General features: G+C 31.2%; 1 protein-coding gene across 1 annotated transcript in view; it reads left to right on the top strand.

Moving 5' to 3' along the window:
- Positions 1–8,072, top strand: part of LOC107734569 (SH3 domain-containing RING finger protein 3-like) — a 36,914-nt gene that overhangs the window by 26,501 nt on the left and 2,341 nt on the right. Inside the window, exons 8-10 of the mRNA XM_016546560.1 lie at positions 753–869; positions 2,123–2,364; positions 7,845–8,068. Coding sequence (XP_016402046.1) covers positions 753–869; positions 2,123–2,364; positions 7,845–8,068 — 583 coding nt within the window. The remainder of the gene's footprint in view (positions 1–752; positions 870–2,122; positions 2,365–7,844; positions 8,069–8,072) is intronic.

Genomic DNA, 8,072 nt, shown 5'->3' on the forward strand with positions numbered 1-8,072 from the left:
TAATAATAGTAATTATTATTATAAAATTAGAAAAATTTTAAATTATATTATAATTAATTATATTATAAAAATTAAGAATGATAAAAATTAAACAAATCAATAAAGAAATATCACTATGATACTAGTAAACCGTAAATAATTTAATAACACTGAAGGATCTGAGGATCCTCAAATGCAAACTGTGTTTTGCTTCAAGAGAGCAATCATACATTTGTGTTGATTTTACTTTCTTTCTTTTGTAGTCTCCTATTCTCCGTTTATTCATTCATGCATAATCATTTTTCATTTAGTCATTGTATTATTCCATTTAATCATATAATCATTTATAATAATAATAATTATAGCCATTTATATACTCATTTCATTGATTCATTAATTGATTAGTGATTTATATTATTATTGTTTTTTTATATTATTTTTCCATTGTTGTTTATTCATATGACTGTGTGTTTAAGGGCTGTGTGTCTTCATGAGTAAGAGATGAATACGAGGGAATGGTTACGGGAACTCAAGGTTTATGAGATGTTTGGTTTAACATTACATGTTAAATGAAGTCACAACACAACTGAGATTTTTCAGTAAACTCTTTGCTCAGGCGACTTCTTGGCTGATAGCAGACGGTTAATACAGGTTTGGAGACCAGTCGAGATGTCCTGTTAACAGGTTTTGGTGACTAGTTGTTGTGTTATGTTGCGCTGCAGACATCAGGAGTGTTTCTCGTGTGTTAGCGTGACGCTCTGTAATCTCTTCAGGTCAGATGGCGGTGCATTACTCGCTGAAGGAGCTTGTTAAAGTGTTTTCCAGCTCAGATAAGATGTCAGTTGTAATGAAGGCCGTGTTAGCAGTAATTGCCGGGTTGCATTCTCGCAGTTCTTGAACTTTGAGGAGCGGCGTGAAGCTCGTGCAGCGGCACAGAACGATGGCACGGGACGCCGGCGAGATCCCTGACATCCATTACTCACTCATGATGATCTGAAACACCAGAGTTTGATGAATGCATGACCTGATGATGATGATGATGATGATGATGTGTGTATGCAGAGCAATGCTTTGGATTAAAGCGTCTGCTGAATGCAGAAATGAAAACAGGGATGCATGATTTGGGGGAAATGTCAAAAAATTAAAAAAAATTAATTGCAATTTAAAATATGATTTTTTTAAAATATATATATTTTTGTTTGCTGGTCTTGTTTGTACGGCTACACAATATGCAAATAAAATTATTATTATTATTATTATTACTCTTGTTTTTCTTAAGTACAATTTTTTAAATTTTACGGTAAAATATTACAATAGTAATATTTATTTTGTTTAATATTTTTATTTAGTAGTAGTAATACTACTACTACTACTAATAATAACAACAACAGTATATAAAAACAATAACTATATTAGCAGTGATATAATAATAATTATAAATATTATTGTTGTTATTATATTAGTTTATTATTAATATCAATATTATTACAGTTACTCAATAAAAATAATAAAGAAATATGACTTTAATATTATTAAACTGTATTTAATAATAATTTAATGTGCATAACAATACTATTATTAATAATATAGTATAATATAACAACAACAATTATAAAAAATAATATAATAATAATTATTAATATTCTTCTTATTATATTAGATTATTAATATTATTATTAGTTCTCAGTAAAAAATATTAAACAAAATAAGAATTATATTTATTATAATAATTCACTGCAAAATAAAGAAAAATTAAAAAAAAATTGTACTTAAGAAAAACAACTGTAAAATTATAATACTAATATTTATAGCTTATTTTCAAAAGTTAAATCAAGCTTTTATTTTGGCAGAAAACTGTATGGAGTGTTTACAGCATCTGGTTTATAATCACTCATAAACTAGTGATGAGACACTGAAACACTGAATCATGAGCTGCGTGTGTAAATGAACACAGTGCCGCGCTTCACTCTGATAACTGCAATCAGCCAAAGCACAGTTTTGGTTTTATTCTGACTGATCATGCAGCCCTAGTTTGGAACGGCTATCAAAAGTTTGTTTTAGAAATTCATCAGTTTATGCACCAAAGTTGCATCGATGATTGATCATGTGACTGTTTGTGTCTGAATGCTGTTACTGTTGTCAGTCCACAGTCCTCCGGTGAGCAGCAGCCCTGAGCGTCCGACTGCATCCGTGACACCGCTGCGACCGCAGGCCAGTCCGTCTCGCTCCCCCGCGAGGCCCCTGTCCATGACAGCGGCCCCTCAGCCTCACGCTGCCTCTGTACGGCCCCTGAGGCCCCTGAGCTCCATCACGCCTCCCAACGCCAGCGCGGCGCACCTGAACGCAGCAGACCTGCACAAACTCCAGGACAAGAAGCTGGAGAAGGTCAGTGCTGAAACCATTACAGACATGTCTGTTCATGGAAATAACGGGGAAATAAAAAAAAATACAAATATTAGATGAGAAACTGAAATAAATGACACATTTTAACAAAAAAATTAGACACGTTACTATGGCACGTTGAAGCAGTAAAATTACTAACTGGAAATAAATAAATGACTAAAAGTGAATTAAAAAAATTTGACCTAAATAGTAAAATTTTTTTAAAAAGTATAATGAATTTATAAAAAAAACTATAATAATATATAAATAATAATTAAATAAAATAATAATAGTAATATAGTAAAATAACACTGGAATGTTATCACAAAGGACAATGAATAAATAATAAAACACTAAATTAACTTCTGTCATAATTGACATTAAATGTGCCACATTTGCTTTTTTACGTATTTATTTCTAGCTCCAAGTTTGCTGTACTTGTTTGAAGGTCTGCACAATTTGGCCAAAATTCTTGTGATTATGTATCAATTTGGCTAAAACTATCAATACAAATAGAATTATTATTATTATTGTATAATTTCACTCTGAAAAATGCAGCGTATGTATTTATTTCAATAAACTGCAGTCTTTGATCATCTAAAACTGAAATTAATAAACAAATTAAACCTAAATAGTAATATATAAAATAATAATACAAATGGAAATAAAATATAAAAAATTTAACTAAAATTTAAATTACACATGGAAATAAAAATAAGCTAAAATATATTTATAAAAACAATAATAGTATATAAATAATAATAAAATAACACTGGAATGTATTCATATACTAGTATTAGTTATCATGAGGAACAGTAAATCCCTAAAAAAAGATTCAATTAATTTCTATCATAATTGGCATTACAAGCGCCACAAGTGTGACTTGAATTAAACCCAGAACATTCCTCTAATGTTGGTTTCATTCAAGGATCGACTTACTCAAACAGATATTTGTGCTGGAAAACAGGCCAGAAATCGTGAGGAAGGACGTTTTATTGCCGTGTGTGTGTGTGTGTGTGTGTGTGTGTGAGGGAGTGTGAGTGTTTGTATCTGTGTGCGTTCAGAAAGTGCTTGAAAACCCATTTTCTACTCATGCGGTCTTTATTGAGACTATGTTGCTGCATCTCTGTGTTATTTTAGTACCATTGATATACTGTTATAGTTTTTGTTCATATTTTGAATTAGATTATATTTTCATATTTTCTGTTTTCACTTTAGTTTTAGTTAAAGTTTTGATAATTGATTGTTGTTTTTTTTACATTTTTATCAGTTTTTGTTTTGTTTAAAAAATATGTATAGTATTTATTAATTTTATTTCGTTTTAGTTAGGCTCTTTTGCTTCAAACTCAAAATAGCAACTAGCTGAAATGAGCTAAAATGTTTATTTTTATGTCGATATAGGCTAGTTTTTAATAATGTTTATTTATTAATCATTATTAATCAATAAAAATATTACACAAACAAGCTAGAATAGAGACCAGCACATCTTCATTTCTTATTTATACTTTTGTTTACATTTTGTTTCATTAAAATTTTTAATTTTACATTTGTACATTTGTGTTTAATTATTAAACATTTTTAAAAATGTAATAATGTTTAATGTAATATATTTGGATACAATGCAATATTTACTTTAAAAATCTAGTTTGATTTCAAAACAGAATATGGGAAAAAAAAAAAAACTTATTTCGTAAGGCCTTTCAATAAACTGTTGTTAAACTGAATACATTTCTTGATTTCAATAAATTAGACATGCCTTTTGATTACGAAAAGAAAAAAAATCCAGAAAAAAATAAAATAAATCCAGAAAAAAATCTGAATTTAAAACAGATTTGTATGGGGTCCAACACAGATTTGACATTGGCCATCAAGTGGTGTCCAAACACTGCATGTTCAGTATAAATAAATGATTCGATCGATCAGTATATTTCTATCAGACGCACAGTCTCAGATGCATTGCAGTTATTATGTTACAGTCTGGATGACAGGCGTGATCACATGTTGTCTGCGCGAGCGTTAATTATGAGCTGTTAATGAACTCCGAGTCTAAAATAAGAGACACACGACCTGCACAGTAGGGATGAGCGATGCCAGTTATCTTCTTATTGCTCCGATACCAAGTACTTTCAAGATGTGAGTGATTTTATAGTGTACTTTGATAGCCATCATTAATATTCAATACACTGCAATAGACATGACTTCTTTTTTGCATATAACACATATAACAACTTGTATAACAAAAATAAAACACGTGTCTTTAAACGTGTCTTTGTGTGACAGTGTCACATACTGTAGTCTTCCCCGTACGGACTATATATTTATACCGCTCAAGACATATCTATTAAGATGGTTTTATATCTGTATATTTGAGTTTTACATGTTGTCTTAGCCATTTTAATCCTCTTATTCGTTTTAATGTGTGTATGTCTTTAAATGTGAATGGTCTGCCTGTCACGTGATCAATCACATGACAGGAATAAGGAAGCAGACCACTTTTAACAGCCTAAGTTATTGTTGTTGTTTTAAGTTCCGTGTGCATTGTGTAAATACACTATTTATTCAGTCTACTTTTGTCGTTTGTCTCATGTTTTTAAAAAACACTTGTTTTACCTCACACATAAAATCGGACCCCTTTTGATCAGTGTAACACCTTCCGTGACGGCTGAGCGTTACAGGTTTACATAGAAACACAGTCGGTTATGTCTAAAGTCAAAGCAAACAGTTGAGAGAGAATCAGACGCGTGTAGCTCTTAAAGTGACAGCAGTCTAATAGCACTAAACATGCTGCTGCTTGTCATTAAAGGAAGAGTTCACCCAAAAATTACATTTCTGTCGTTATTTACTCACTATCATGTTATCTCAAACCTGTATTAATCTTGTGCTGAACACAAAAGAACATGTTTTGAAGAATGTAGGGAACCAAACGGTAGTAGTTTGATAGTAGGAAAAAATAAAATAAAATACTATGGAAGTCACTGCGGACCAGCAACTGTTTGGTTCCCACATTCTTCAGAATAACTTTTGTGTTCAAAAGAAGAAAGAAACTCATTCAGGTTTAAAACAGCTTGAGAGTGAGTCAGTGGTGACAGAATGTTCATTTTTGGGTGAACTATCCCTTTAATATCAATAAACGAACTGCTAAATACACCTTGTTTTATTTGTATATAATGTGTGTTTGTAATGTGTATCTTTGTTCTTATTAATAACAGAGATACAATTTTTAAAAAGATTTTTATCTTCAGAAATAGATAGAGGCTAATGAAAAATATATGAAATATTTTAATTAAACTAAAATGTCCAGTTTAAATCTTTATACTCGCATGCAGTGTAATATTCTGCTCCCCGTGAAATCTTCATCTGTATTGAACAGTGTTGGGCAAGTTACTTCCAAAATGTAATACATTATATATTACTAGTTACTGTCTTTTGAAAGTAATTAGTTACATTACAATATTACTGTCTCTGAATTGTAATGCATTACACTACTTTTGAGTTACTTTTGAGTTACTTTCATCCAAAATATCCACATAAGTATTGTAAAATGCCAAAATGTAGTTTAATGCTGCTCATTCTACATCCAGTGGAGGGTAACGTGGTAGGTCTATATAGCATAAAATATATGAAATCATATTTAGATACCGGTATGTAGGTCTACATTAATGTTACGTTGTAGTTTAGGTTAAAAAATATAAGCACAAATCGCATTATTACATTCATAAATAACACTGGTAAATAAAGCGAAATATTATCATGTACAAACAAATAATATTACCCAAATTTGATTAGTAATGCGTTATATTACTGCGTTACAGCAAAAAGTAATATACTACTGTAATATTATTACTTTTGTAATGCGTTACTCCCAACACTGGTATTGAATAAAGTATATAATTAAACGTGACTTTTTGTATTCGAATAACCTAATCACCACTTGGTACCTGGATTATCCTAAACATTCTAAAATCACTTGAAAAAAACAGATGGGATTGATACTTTTATTTGAGAATGGATTCTTTTGATACAATGTATCGGCCATCACTAATGCACAGGTCTCAGCACATGTGGTAGGATGGAATGTGAACATATCTGGATACAATGTTTTGAGACCCTGGAGCCAGTTTCTGTGTTATGGATGAGTTCTCTGTATTCTCCAGAGCTTGTCTTGTGTAGCGTGTCCTCGTTAGTCCTGAGAACGAGCTTGTTCACTGAATCTCTCTCTGTTCTCTCCGAGATCACCTCACTCACTCTCTCCACAGACCTGCAGCACTTCTGGAGTTTATGCTGTTTCTACGGGACTTTGATCTTTCCTCATTTACGTCTTCATTGTTCATTTCTTCATTCTATTTTAATAATTACATTTTCCAAAAAGAATATCTAATCGATTGAATTCATAAAACTTGAGGCCGTATGAAATCTGTTTTATTTTTACCCAAATTTTTTCTGTTTGAATTTTTCTGGATTCAGTTGCAATAATTTAATGCAATTTTTATAATCAAAAAGCACGTCTCATCAATTGAATTTATAAAACTTTAATAATTTATTACAGTTTTTTAACAATAATAGGGCCCTGAAATGGATTCATGAAACCCATTTAATTTTTTCCCAAATTCTATTTTTACCATTTACATTTCTGTGGGTTCCATTTTAATTTTTCTGGATTCTGTTTTAATAATTTCAGTAAAATTTTGTTTTATTTTCCCCAAATTAATTAAAATTTTCTGGATTTCATTTGAAATTTTCTGGATTCAGTTTGAATAATTTAATTAAATTTCAATATTTAAAAAGCATTTAATAATTTATTAACATTTTTACAAAAATATAGGCCCTATGAAATCTGTTTTATTATTATTATTTTATTTTTTTTGCATTTTAAGTTTTTGGATTCCATTTTAATTTTTTCTGGATTCTGTTTTATTAATTTTATAAATATTTTAATAATTAAAAAGCATGTCTAATCAATTAAATTCATAAAACCTTAATTTAATAATTAATTAAAATGTGTACAATAATTTTCTTTTTCAGAAATTCTGTGTTGTCCGTTCAAATTTTTCCAGATTTACAGGTTTATTATCCAAAATGGTTGCAATTATATGAAAGCATAAAATATTAAGCTTTAATTTTTCTGGATTTATGATTTAATAAAAAAATTTATTATCAAAAACAGTGGTAATCAAATGATGGCATAAAACATGAACAATTGAAATGTAATGCAAACTGGTGCACAACAGAGGTTTACTGTAAAAAATTAAAGCATGGAAGAACAGTTGTGTTTTAGTCATTTTTTAGTTATTATTATTATTATTACTAAGAGAAGCACATTGTACTCTAGCTACAATAGTGATACATTTCTGTCATAATGTATTTCAGTTGGACTTTCATTCTTTTATTTCGGCAGGTTTGAGTTATTCTGACTGGATTATGCACATGTTTTGTTGAGAACATAGGGCTCTGTCTGTGTGTGTGACTCTGTGTGTCTCTCACAGAAAGAGAAGAAGAGCAGCGGTCTCCTCAAGCTTCTCTCCGGAGCCGCAGCTAAGAAGAAGTCCCGGTCTCCACCGTCTGTCTCTCCGACCCACGAGTCCTCCTCGTCCTCCTCGTCCTGCTCGGTTCAGGGGGCCATGGCCCCGGAGCTGCGGTCGGCCGGGGGTCACGGACGAGCCGGCTCCTGCCCCATCGAGAGCGAGATGCAGGGAGCCATGAGCATGGAGCCG

This window comes from Sinocyclocheilus rhinocerous, unplaced genomic scaffold (assembly GCF_001515625.1).
Source record: "Sinocyclocheilus rhinocerous isolate Xijiao unplaced genomic scaffold, SAMN03320098_v1.1 scaffold1516, whole genome shotgun sequence".
Taxonomy (NCBI): domain Eukaryota; kingdom Metazoa; phylum Chordata; class Actinopteri; order Cypriniformes; family Cyprinidae; genus Sinocyclocheilus; species Sinocyclocheilus rhinocerous.